Raw genomic sequence first — 13,842 nt, 5'->3', positions numbered from 1 at the left:
AGAAGGGATTTGAAGACGAACAATAATGTGGCTTTACAGTTGTTTATGGGGAGCTCCTCTCAAGTATGAGGGGCAACATGGGAGAAAGCACAAAGATGCTTCTTTGAAAATTTAACAAATGGGTGATGGAGGATGGCATCATGGACCAATTGGAGATGTGAGTTGATATCTTAATAGTGAATGAGAGATGATAGGTACGATGGAGACAGGCTGTGAAGGGTGTTGAAAGTGAAGACAAGTAGCTTATATTTGATGCACCAGAGAAAGAGAAGTCAGTGGAGGGATGAAAGACAGGGGTGACATGGTTAAAGCAATGGGCTAGGAAACATACAAACATAAGAACAGCCATACTGAGTCAGACAATGGTCAGTGTAGCCCAGTATCCTGTCTTCCAACAGTGGCTGGTGCCAAATGTTTCAGAGGGAATGAACAGAATGGGGCAATTGTCAAGTGATCCATCTCCTGTCATCCAGTCCCAGCTTCTGGCAGTCAGAGGTTTAGAAACACCCAGAGCATGGGGTTGCATCCTTGACCATCTTGGCTAATAGCCATTGATAGACCGATCCTCCATGAACTTATCTAATTCTTTTTTGAACCCAGTTGTACTTTTGGCCTTCACAACATCCTATGGCAATAAGTTCTGCAGGTTGACTGTGCATTGTGTGAAGAAGTACTTCCTTACGATTGCTTTAAATCTGCTGCCTATTAATTTCATTGCGTGTCCCTTGGTCCTAGTGTTATGGCTTAAATAACACTTCCCTATTCACTTTCTCCATTTCTTTCATGATTTTATAGACCTCTATCATATCACCCCTTAGTCATCACTTTCTACAATGAACAGTCCCAGTCTTTTTAGTCTTTTTTCACACGGAAGCTGTTCAATACTCCTGATCATTTTTGGTTTCAGTGTAGCAGCCGTATTAGTCTGTATTTGCAAAAAGAAAAGGAGGACTTGTGACACCTTAGAGACTAACCAATTTATTTGAGCATAAGCTTTCGTGAGCTACAGCTCACTTCATCGGATGCATTCAGTGGCACTGTAGCTCACGAAAGCTTATGCTCAAATAAATTTGTTAGTCTCTAAGGTGCCACAAGTCCTCCTTTTCTTTTTTCTGATTATTTTTGTTGCCCTTCTTTGTATCTTTTTCAATTCTAATATGTCTTTTTTGAGATGGGGTGACCAGAACGTCATGCAGTACTCCAGGTATGGGCATACCATGAATTTATATAATGGCATTATGATAGTTTCTGTCTTATTAGCTATCCCTTCCCTAATGTTAGCTTTTTTGACTGCTGCTGCACATTTAGCAGTTATTTTCAGAGAACTATCCATGACTCCAGGATCTCTTTCTTGAGTGGAACCACCTAATTTAGACACTATCATTTTGTATGTGTCATCGGGATTATGTTTTCCAATGTGCATTAGATTGCACTTACCAACATTGAATTTCATCTGCCATTTTGTTGCCTAGTCACCCAGTTTAGTGAGATTCCTTTGTAACCCTTTGCAGTTAGCTTTGGACTTAACTATCTTCAGTCTGCAAACTTTGCCACCTCATTGTTTACCCCCTTTTCCAGATCATTTATAAATATGTTGAACAGCACAGGTCCCAGTACAGATCTTTGGGGACACTGCTACTTAATACTTTCCATTGTGAAAACAGACCATTTATTCCTTCCCTTTGTTTCCTGTCTTTTAACCAGTTACTGATCCATGAAAAGACCTTTCCTCTTATCCCATGACTGCTTACTTTACTTAAGAGCCCTTGGTGAGGGGCCTTGTCAAAGGCTTTCTGAAAATCCAAGTACACTATATAAACTGGATCACCCCTATCCACATGCTTGTTGACACCCTCAAAGAATTTTAATAGATTAATGAGGCATGATTTCCCTTTACAAAAGCTGTGTTGACTCTTCTCCAACATACTGGGTTCATCTGTGTGTCTGATTCTGTATTTTCCTGTAGTTTCAACCAGTTTGCCTGGTACTGAAGTTAGGTTTATCGGCCTGTAATTGCCAGGATCTCTCTTGGAGCCTTTTTAACAATCAGTGTTATATTAGCTATCCTCCAGTCATCTGGTACAGAGGATGGTTTAAGAGATAGGTTACAAACCAAAGTTAGTTATTCTGGAATTTCATATTAGAGTTCCTTCAGAACCCTTGGGTAAATACTGTCTGGTCCTAGTGACTTATTACTATTTAATGTATCAGTTTGTTCCAAAACCTCCTCTATTGACATCCCAATCTGGGACAGTTCCTCAGATTTGTCTCCTAAAAAGAATGGCTCAGGTGTGGAAATCTCCTTAAAATCCTCTGTAATGAAGATCTATGCAAATAACTCATTTAGCTTCTCTGCAACAGCTTTGTCTTCCTTGAATGCCCCATTAGCACCTTGATTGTCCAGTGACCACACTGATGTTTGCAAAAAGAAAAGGAGTACTTGTGGCACCTTAGAGACTAACCAATTTAATAAATAAATAAATTGGTTAGTCTCTAAGGTGCCACAAGTACTCCTTTTCTTTTTGCGAATACAGACTAACACGGCTGTTACTCTGAAACCTGGCACACTGATGTTTGGTAGTCTTCCTGCTTCTGACATAGCTAAAAAGATATTTTGCTGTCACGTTTTATGTCTTTGGTATTTGCTCTTCAAATTCGTTTTTGGACTGCCTAATTATACTTTTATACTTCACTTGCCAGGGTTTATGCTCCTTTCTATTTTCCTCATTAGGATTTGACTTCCAATTTTTAAAGGCTGCCTTTTTTGCCTCTTACCACCTCTTTTACTTTGTGGTTAGCCATGCGGGGATTTTTTTGGTCCTCTTACTGTTTTTATTAATTTGGTATATATTTAGGGTATGTCTACACTTAAAATGCTATTGCCTACCTTAGAGGTGGTAGTTAGGTAGATAGAAGAATTCTTCTGTTGACCTAGCACTGTCTACATGGGGATTTAGGTTGGCTTAACAACACCGCTCAGTGGTGTGGATTTTTCAGGCTGAGGTTAGTCTCTAAGGTGCCACAAGTACTCCTTTTCTTTTTGCGAATACAGACTAACACGGCTGTTACTCTGAAACCTGTCAATGTAGTTATGCTAACCTAATTTTCTAGGCCTTCGTTTGAGACTCTGTTATGGTGTTTTTAAATAGTTTCCACACAGCTTACAGGCATTTCATTCTTGTGACTGTTCCTTTAATTTCCATTTAATTAGCTTCCTCATTTTTGTGTAGTTCCCCTTTCTGAAGTTAAATGCTATTGTGATGGGTATCTTTCGTATTTTCCCCCCTACAAGGATGTTAAATTGAATTGCATTATGCTCACTGTTACCAAGCAGATCAGCTGTATTCACCTCTTGGGCCAAATATTGTGCTATGCTTAGGACTAAATCAAGAATTGCCTCTCCCCTTGTGGGTTCCTGGATTAGCTGCTCCAAAAAGCAGTCTTTAATAGCATCTAGAAATTTTATCTCGGCATCTCTTCCTGAGGTGACATGCACCTAGTCAACATGGGGATAGTTTAAATCCCCCATTATTTTGAGGTTTTCTGCTTTTGTAGCCTTTCTAATCTTCCTGAGCATTTCACAGTCGCCATCGCCATCCTTGTCAGGTGGTCGGTAGTATATTTCTGCTGCTATACTCTTATTATTCAAGCACAGAGTCAGCAACCCGGAGTAGCCAGCTTCAGCCAGAGTGAGAAGCAGCTCCCCCCCACTCCCCACCCATGCTTGGCTGCCAGGGACAGTGGCCAAAGATGCTGGGGAAGAGGCACAGTGGGAGAAGGACGGAGGCCCTGCAGATAATGTTGGTGGGGTGAGAAGAACGTGGTGGCCCTGGGCGGGGCGGGGAGGTCACTGGGCAGAAGAGACATGTGGGTTGGTCACATGTTCTCCTCTTTAGATTGTGCCTCCCCAGTATCAGGAGGCATGAGTCATCTATGAGAGGACCCCTGTTGCCACCCTTGTTGCTTCATTGGGGAGGAAGACCCTGCTGCCACTCTTAGGGGGCAGAAAGTCCCATGTTGCTGTCCCTTTCTTTTTGGGATAGAAGGGTGGTCCCCTAGCACCACCATTCTGAGTGGAGATTGGGGCCACAGGGAAGGGATGGGTTTACCAAGAACCTGTGTCATGGTGTGCCTGAAGCCCCAGACTGCCTGAATTTGGCCCTGTGTTTGGAAATCCCCAGAAGTATTCTTGATTTAAGGTGCATAATTCATGGTTCCAATACCTCATGATCATTAACCCAATTATTCTTGTGGGGAGGGTTAGGTTGGCAGAAATCTAATTTTCCTTTTAGAGTAACAGCCGTGTTAGTCTGTATTCCTTTTCCTTTGAAATCTAATTCTCCTTTTAGAGTAACAGCCATGTTAGTCTGTATTCGCAAAAAGAAAAGGAGTACTTGTGGCACCGTAGAGACTAACCAATTTATTTGAGCATAAGCTTTTGTGAGCTACAGCTCAATTCATCGGATGCATACTTTTTTTTTCCACAGAATGCATCCGATGAAGTGAGCTGTAGCTCACGAAAGCTTATGCTCAAATAAATTGGTTAGTCTCTAAGGTGCCACAAGTACTCCTTTTCTTTTTGCGAATTCTCCTTTTAGTATCTCAGTTTTCTAGTGCTTGCAGTAAACTATCCATTATTTCACTGAATTTATTCTACTAGAATAAAATAAGTATAAAGTGTAATGTAATGTTTATTGTTTATTTAAGTGCCTTTAATAATAACCATAACCTTTTGTGCACTTAGAAAATCATATTTCATTGCAGGACATGAAGGTTATGAATCGAATGCTAAATTAAAGCCTTTCTGAGTTCCACAGGTTGACTACTTCATTGTATTCTCTTTCGGTTCTTAAACCATACTCATCACCATACTATCTTAGAGCCTTCCAATTGTGCATTAAATGACATGACTAACGTCTGTCATGGGTTTGTTATCTCATCCTCTCCCCTTGGGGAGAAGCATGTGCAATGGAGTGACTTGTTTTAGTAGGACTTTTTATTTTTAATGAATATACCCGTTGCTATTTGTGTGTATGTTAAAGAAGGCAAAGTCAAAGAAGAAAGTGGTAAGGTTTGTGATAGCCCTGAGTTCCTCAGGGAGTTCATTCCACAGTCTCAGACCAGCCCTGAGAAAGTTTTCCCACACCAATAAGCTTTACCCTTATTGTAGAGAGTTCCATTGTGCCAGAGGAGCGAAGTTGTCAACCATGGTCTTCATCCTGGAGCTTTAGGTGGTCTTTTAGATATCCTGGGCCCAGGCCATGGAGTGCTTAAAGATAAGGACTGATAGCTGGAATATGATTTGAAATGATTTGGGAAGCCAGCGTAGCGAGCAAAGGACAGGTTTGATGTGCTCTGAAACTATATGAAGAAAAAAAATAAAAGAGGAGTTCTAAATGCATTCTTCTGATCAATCCCCAGCTATTTTAACAATGTCAGCCAAACTAGGGAATGAGTTAAAAACCATGCCATTAACTGTTATTTATTAATCATTTGAACTCTGCCAAAGTGATTTGCACTGTACAGAACAAAGAAGATCACAGAGTTAATGACAACTCTGCTATCAAGATGTGCGTGGAATTATACAGGAATCAAAGAGATGAGACAATAAAAAACTTTCACAATGGAAACTGAAGTAATTGGCCTGTGAAGCTTCACAGAAATATATAAAGCATATGTACACAGGGTATTGGACAGTATCTTTGATTTCATCCCAGCAAGACTCAAAATAGCGAACCATGCATTGGTGAGGTTTCTTCCTCATCAAAAATCTGAAATTGTTAGATCTAAATATTGTGGAAAATGACACATTAGGGGAAAAAAAATAACTGCTGGAAGAATGCTAGGGCCCTTACATCTTACTCTCTGTAAACCAAAATGAGACCCAGAGATAGATAGTTTTGATGAAGAGAGATTTCTATTATCACACAGAGGCAATGAATTAAATAATCATAATAAATCCCAGAAGACTTATCTAGACCTATCCTTATAGCTTTGAGGGAAACCTATTGAGGTTCACGTCAGGCCCTCCATGAGGCAGCATACCACAAAGAGACTTTCTATACTGTCCAGTCAAAACGGAAGGTTGTGGTCATTTACTTCCAACTAGAGCTGGGTGACAAACTGATTGTTTTGGTTTGGTGGCAGTTCCAAAAAATAGAAGAAAAAAAAATCAGGCCTGGTCAAACTAAATCTGATTTTTATTTATTTTTTTTAATTTTCAGTGAATTGAAAAAATCCACTTCAATTCTGGAGCAGAGAATTCAACGAAGGTCTTGTATATTCTAGGGGCCTGGCCTAACCACCAAGCTAAAGGTGCTTAGGAGAGGGGAGAGTGGAGTATGGCAGTACCACTTCCTCCTTCGGCTGTTTTGTGAATGGCCAGATCTATTTGGGTCATATTGAGGTATAGTTTCAGGATGACCAAAACTGCAGGTTTTGTCAAATAAACTATTTGGCAAAAAAATTCTGCCCCACACTAGTTCTAACACATCTACCTTTTTTGTAGAGGTAGTAGAGAAGTTTGCTGATGAAAGAAATTCAGCCCTGTAGGAAATGGTAATGTCTCAAAAGACACCAGCCAGATCAACCCTTTCTGATATGTATTTATTATTTGCATTTCAGTAGCACCTAGAGGCCCCAAAGAGGGATCAGCGCACTCCAAACAGTGTAGTCACCACTTTAATTCCTCTTTGTGCTCCCAAGGGAGGAAGATCAACAAACAGGTAGCTGTAAACAAAGTCCAAAACCAAAACCATCGAAACACTGGTTTAGGGCTGCGTTTTCTGCTTGTAATGCCTGGTGAGAAAGCGGATTTGATAAATCAGCTGATGGAAACTGGGGAATTGCCTAGGAAGACTTTTGGAAAAGTATCTGACTTGTAAAGATCTTTTCAGAGTTATCTGGAATTAAAATAAATTGCCCATGAGACCAAACTTCAAATGCAATCTGAGAAAATCATGCCACCTTTTACTCTGTCTTTTGACTTTTTAACTCCCCTCTACACACTTGTCAATGTGTGTTTGATAATTTGAGATTGAAAAGTCAACCTCTGGTGCACACAAAAATGCACACTTTTCCCTGGCTACTCAGATGGAGACTCCACTTATCAGCTCCTTACCCCTGAGATATAGGAAATACCTGGGTGGCAATTACCCTTAGTGTCTTGACTTCCCTCCTAGGAGAGTCAAGAGACTAAGGTGCAGCTGTAGCACTTAAGAACATGAGAACATAAGAATAGCTATACTGGGTCAGACCAAAGGTCCATCCAGCCCAGTATCCTGTCTGCCAACAGTGGCCAATGCCAGGTGCCCCAGAGGGAGTGAACCTAACAGGTATTGATCTGTGATATCTCTTCTGCATCCATCTCCACCCTCTGACAAACAGAGGCTAGGAATACCATTTCTTACCCATCCTGGCTAATAGCCATTAATGGATTTAGCGTCCATGAATTCATCCAGTTCTCTTTTAAACCCTGTTACAATGCCTAGCCTTCACAACCTCCTCAGGCAAGGAGTTCCGCAGGTTGACTGTGAGCTGTGTGAAGAAGAACTTCCTTTTATTTGTTTTAAACCTGCTGCCCATTAATTTCATTTGGTGGCCTCTAGTTCTTATATTATGGGAGCAAGTAAATAACTTTTCCTTATTCACTTTCTCCACACCACTCATGATTTTAAATACCTCTGTCATATCCCCCCTTAGTCTCCTTTTTTCCAAGCTGAAAAGTCATAGCCTCTTTAATCTCTCCTCATTTGGGACCCGTTCCAAACCCCTAATCATTTTAGTTGCCCTTTTCTGAACCTTTTCTAATGCCAGTATATCTTTTTTGAGATGAGGGGACCACATCTGTACGCGGTATTCAAGATGTGGGCGTACCATGGATTTCTATAAGGGCAATAAGATATTCTCTGTCTTATTCTCTATCCCTTTTTAATGATTCCTAACATCCCATTTGCTTTTTTACTGCCGCTGCACACTGCGTGGACGTCTTCAGAGAACTATCCACGATGACTCCAAGATCTTTCTCCTGATTTGTTGTAGCTAAATTAGCCCCCATCATATTGTATGTAGAGTTGGGGTTATTTTTTCCAATATGCATTACTTTACATTTATCCACATTAAATTTCATTTGCCATTTTGTTGCCCAATCCCTTAGTTTTGTGAGATCTTTTTGAAGTTCTTCACAGTCTGCTTTGGTCTTAACTATCTTGAGCAGTTTAGTAACATCTGCAGACTTTGCCACCTCACTGTTTACACCTTTCTCCAGATCATTTATGACCTGTGAAGACTTCAGTGAAGACTCCAAGACGCTACTGGGAGGGGTTCTCCTGTCAGGGAGGTACTACACCTCCCCAAGAGGTAGTAGTTAGGTCAACAGGGGAACTCTCCCATTAACCTAGCACTGTCTACACGGGGGGTTAGGTTGGATTTTCAACACCCCTGAGCGAAGTAGTTATACTGACCTAATTTCCTAGTTAACATGAGGGCCTAGTTTATTTCTATTGATAGAAAAAGGGCTGGATGGGAAGTGGTTTGAGAACCACTAACCTAATTAATGTGTCATGACTCATACAGGCGCACAGAATTTATATTACTTTTTTTAGGTTGATGAGTTAGATATACATATTAATGAACTTTACATTAATTCCTTCTTTCTGAATTTAGCTGAATAGGGGGCAGAGGAATGTCAGGAGTGGGGGGGATCTTTGACAAAAATGAATATAGTATATGTTATGGAACAGCAAAAGAGAAATAAACTCTGTCCTTATATATAAGTAAATTCATATGTTTATGTAGTACTAAAAGAACAGATGACATATTCACAAATAAGTATGAAATAACTAATCAATGTTAGCTAACAGGTAATCAACATACTCAAGGAGGACAGTGTTATATAACTCCCGTAATTAAATAATTAACAAAAAATTAAGTGTTGAAAGTATTTTCAGTATTCCAAAATTGACCCAATAATTACAGGGTTTCTATGCAAAAATGTGTATCAATCATTCACATAGGCGCTGACCTCTTCAATTCTCGGGGAGGTGCCCCACCCCCACTCCACCCCTTCCCCCAAGGGTCCCCCCCCGCCTCTTTCTGCCCCTGTTCCTCCCCCGCAGTGCCTCCTGCATGCTGCTAAACAGCTGCTTGCAGCAGGGCGGGAGGTGCTGGGAAGGAGGGGGAGGCGCTGATCGGTGGGGCTGCCAGGAGTGCGAGGCCCTGGGTGGATGGGGGAGGTGCTAATCCATGGGGCTGCTGGTGGGTGCTGAGTGAGCAGCCACTGTTTCATTTCTGTGGGCGCTCCAGCCCTGGAGCACCCACCGAGTCGGCGCCTATAATCATTCATATAAGCAATAGTGTCACAGTCCAAACAAAACAGGATTGGTTTAGCCTTTTGCAAGAAGCAGCACTTCCCTGATCTCGGCTCTTCCCTAGCCGAGACTCCCCCACTGCCCCGCTTCTGCTGCTCTAGACCCCACCTCCATCTCCTCCTTATCCCCTATCTCTCTGCATCCCATTCCCCTGCGACCACTTAATCTTTCCTGCTCGCCAGTGTACATCGGTCACAGAGTCTCTCAAGCTCCTCACAGTCCCTGTGTCCTGTCTGGCCCCCTGACTGACAGACATTTTGCCCATGGGCATGTGGCTTCAGTCTCATTGAAAACAATGGAAGGTGGCTATCAGTTTTATTAAGGACAGCCTCTCTTCCACATGCAGATAGGCTGTAAGGAAATGGGAGGCCATCCTGCTGACTTCAGCCACATTGACAGTAACAAGTGATAGTGGCCACTTTGAATAAGGCAAAACTTTTGAGCTGATAGCCCTTCATCATGAAACACTTCAAAAATTGCGAGTCATGATAAATCACAAGAGTTTGCAATACTGGCTATGGGATATCCTGAGGTGGGGCTCCTCAGTCTCGCCTGTTGAAGTAGTTCCACCACGTATAAATAATTATTGGAGCAGGGGACTGAGTCTTCCACTTCTGTACCCTAACCACCAGGCTACAGAGCCATTGTCACCTGTTTGCTTGTTCTCTGGCCTAGTGACTCTTTAATAGATTATTTAAATGTACAGTGGAACAGCTTCCACAGGAGAGATTGAGGGAACTCCTGTCCCGTAGCTCTGTGGTTGGAGCATTCACCTGAGCAATGGGAGATCCCTGCTCAAATCTTTTCTCCCTTGTAGTAGAGAGGGGGAAACTGAATCTGGCTCTCCCCCATCCCAACTAAGTTTGCCAATTATTGGGCTACAAGCTGGGCATCTGCTCTGCTGGCTGTTTTGTGTGGAATGAGGCAGGTGCCTAACTCTGTCTCACAAGTAATGATTTCGGTGCCTAAGCTGCGTGACTCCTAAAAAGGGCTCCCAGCTGTGGATATCCAGCAGAGATAAGCACCTCCCTACAGCCTGGAGTGAAGTGGCTACCGCCAGGAGAAGGGCGGGGCTTCGGACACACCATTCTTGTCAGCATCTCCCAGCTTAGGTGGCTCTCAGCCTAGCACATTTGCTTTTGTGGATAGTATTTTTGATACCTATCTCTCCCCATTCATTGTATGGGAGCTTAGGCTCAGACTTCGTGGATTGCAGTGTTGTTTCTGTGATTTTCTAGGAACCTAAAAGTTAGGTATTTAAAGGCTCAGCATCACAGCACCTAAGCCCTTTTGTGGATCTGGGCTTTTGTCCCTATCTTATGCTAAATGCAAGACAAATTCATCCTGGTATAACTCCAATTTGTAGCATAATGGACTGAATTCTGTTGAGTTACTCTAAGGATGAATATGGTCCATTTTTCTTAGAAACACCTAAACCTCATCAAAAGACATAAGACATATGGCTTGCCTAGGTCAGTTGAACTCACATGGTGACTTTAAACTAATTTAGTTAAACTGGTGCAAAAGGCTTTATGGACACTAGGGGTGCCAACTTTCTAATTGCACAAAACCAAACACCCCTGCCCCATCCCTTCCCCGAGGCCCTGCCCCTGCCCCGTCCCTTCTCCGAGGCCCCACTCCCGCTCACTCTATCCCCCTTCTGTCCATCGCTCGCTCTCTTCCACCCTCGCTCACTTTCACCGGGCTGGGGTAGGGAGTGGGGTGTGGGAGGGGGCTCAGGGCTGGGGAAGGGGGTTGGGCTGTTGGCGTGGGGTGCAGGAGGGGACTCCAGGCTGGGGCAAAGGGTTGGGGTGTGGGAGGGGGTTTGGTACAGGGTCCCGGCAGCGTTTACTGCTGCTCCCAGGAAGCAGCTGCCAAGTCCCTGCAGCCCCCTAGGCACATGGGTGGCCAGGGAGGCTCCATATACTGCCCTTGTGCCTGCAGGCGCTGCCCCTGCAGTTCCCATTGGTCATGGTTCCCAGCCAATGGGAGCTGCGGAGCCACCCATTTGCCTAGGGGCTGCAAGGACCTGGTGGCTGCTTCTGGGAGCTGCATGGAGCTAAGGCAGGCAGGGAGTCTGCCTTAGCCCCGGGCCCTCACTGCAGCAGGGTCCCTTTTCGACTGGGCATTTCGGTCAAAAACCGGATGCCTGGCAACCCTAATGGAAACTTATTTCAGTTTAAACTAAACTGAGATAAACATATTTTAAGTAGATTATGAACAAGTCTAAGATGAACTGAAATAAACCACTTTTAATTCAAATTGAGTGTTCACACACAGGTTTGCAACAGTTTAACTAAATTGGTTTAAAAGCCAATTTAGGTTCAACTCAAACAACTTTCTCATGTATACAAGGCCTTTGTAAAGTTTACCTGTATGTCCTGAAAATTTTGACAAAAATAAGGCTATTGTACTAATACTTTGCATTGATATATTTTATTCAAATACTTTGAAAGTGGTTTATTAATCTTAATTAAATAAAAGCTTCTCCAAATCTCCGAGGAAGGATAGTCCAGTCCTTGGGGTGCTACCTGGGAAGCTGAGAGACCCAAGTTTAATTTTCAGCTCTCACAGATTTCTTGTGTGACCGTAATCACTCTGTGCCTCGGTTTTCCCAACCATAAAATGGGGGTACTGTAAGGGTACTTCAAGGCTAAACACATTATAGATTATGAGACACTATGATAAAGGGGGGGACGACACACACGCAGATCCACTTCCTTTGTTAGGCTCTCACCCTGCAAACCTTTAGGCACTTGCTGACCTTTACGTAGGTGAGCAGATTACAGGCGAAAGTGCAGGCAGCAAAGCTAATGGAGTGTGTTACCGCAAGGGCAAGTGTGACACCCCCCCCCCGTCCTTCCCGTGTCCAGGCGGGCATGGCCGCTGCTCGGAGGAAGCCCTGGGCGCTGGACGTTTCCCCCTGCAAGCCCAGTGGGAGGGCAGCGAAGCAGGCGCCGCGGCAGCACCAAGAGCATCCAGCAGCGCAGCCCCGGGCGGCCCGGCCGCGGGCCCCGCTCGGCTCCGCCCGGGGCGCGGCCGGCGCTGGGACAGAGCCCCCGCCCCCGCCCCCGCCCCCGCCCCTTCCTGCCGCTCGGGCTGTAGCTACATCGCTCCCTCCCTATCCCCTGCACAGGCGGCCCGGCTGCTGTAGCTACACCCGGCGCGGGCTGTGCCGCGGCGGCTGCAGCTCCGCCCTCGGGGCGGGGGAGCCGCTTGGCCCGCCCCCCTCCCCACCCCCGGAGCCTGCAGCCTGGCCTGCCCCGCGCGGAGCTCTCGCCGCCCCGGGGGTGGTGGCGCGGCGCGAGCATGCTGCAAGCCCGGCGGGCCGCTGCCTCCCGCTGCCTGCGCTCCGGGGGCCGGGGAGATCTCCCCGTGGCAGCCGGCCGAGGGGCTGGTGCGGAGGCCGGGCTGGTGCGGAGCCGGGCCTCCCCGGCGAGGCGCTGCTCTGGCGTCGGGAGGAAGTGGATCAGGCCCACAGGCCGGGATACCGGGATCCAGACCTACAACAGCCTGAGCAGAAGCAGAGAGCCCTTAATACTGGCCAATGCAGGAGTGGCGACCTGGTAGCGATTTAAATAGCATTAATCAGTGGCCAGCCCAATACAAAGTAAAAGGTTATACTCTGCAGCCTTCTAGAAATAATGCTGCTGGTGAGATGGGGGGGAGGGGTCCTGTCAATGTTCCCTTGCTTTTAAACTGATAGCAAAGGGATCCATCCTGCACAGCTAATCACCTTCCTGTGGCAGTGTTCAGTTTGGTTAATGTATCTGTTTTTAGTTGTCCATAGCAGCAGGTAATACGTCAAACAGCTTTTGACTATTTTATTATTTGTTCTTCACTAGATCTTCCCTTTGTTCACAGGTATAGCTGTGGGCCAACAGTATATGATCATGCGCACCTTGGGCATGCTTGGTGAGTTGTTTTAAAATTATAGGAGGAAGACTGCATTAATGTTTTATGATGTCAGGTGACTGACTGCAAGGTAAACACCAGCAGCTGGTCTGTGTCAGCTGGTTCAGGGACTCGCAGGGGGTCCCAGAACTGGGCACCAGCCTGAGTCCAAATGTCTACACCGCAGTTAAAGAGCCCTATAGCCTGAGCCCCACGAGCCCACGTCTCCTGATATGGGCCTGTCACAGGTTTTTAATAGACAAACCTCTTGTGTCTAGCAGCTCAGGACAGCCAAGAACCTGAGGTGGATGAATGAAACGTAATTGCTATCCAAAGGACAAGCTGCTGTTCTTCACTTAAGAAAGACGGTGCCTCTTACCAGAGACTGAAAATGAAAGCTAGCCTCATGCAATTGTTTCCTGGTGAAATCTATTCAACAGTGAAACAAATGGCTTATTTTGGTTGAGAGGAGCTGCTTGGGAACTGCCCCATCCTGTTAATTTGCTAAATTCTTCCTCTGGGAGTTGAATTTCAGGACATTTCTAATCCTGTAACGTAATCAGCATTCAACATGACCTTG

At 44.7% G+C, this 13,842-nt stretch overlaps 1 protein-coding gene across 8 annotated transcripts in view; it reads left to right on the top strand.

The window, feature by feature from the left end:
- CARS2 (cysteinyl-tRNA synthetase 2, mitochondrial) overlaps positions 1-13,842 on the top strand; it is a 66,228-nt gene that overhangs the window by 10,511 nt on the left and 41,875 nt on the right. For 2 of the 8 annotated variants that reach the window (XM_073349878.2, XM_073349860.2), the window contains exon 3: positions 13,233-13,283. Coding sequence is in view for 2 of the 8 variants with exons in the window: in XM_073349846.2 (XP_073205947.1) it covers positions 12,678-12,934; positions 13,233-13,283 (308 nt within the window). In the remaining 6 variants the exon portion in view is untranslated. The other 6 variants (XM_073349846.2, XM_073349849.2, XM_073349869.2 and 3 more) reach the window with 6 other exon arrangements.

This window comes from Lepidochelys kempii, chromosome 1 (genome assembly GCF_965140285.1).
Source record: "Lepidochelys kempii isolate rLepKem1 chromosome 1, rLepKem1.hap1, whole genome shotgun sequence".
In the NCBI taxonomy this organism is placed as follows: domain Eukaryota; kingdom Metazoa; phylum Chordata; order Testudines; family Cheloniidae; genus Lepidochelys; species Lepidochelys kempii.
This window is presented reverse-complemented; position numbering and strand designations above follow the sequence as displayed.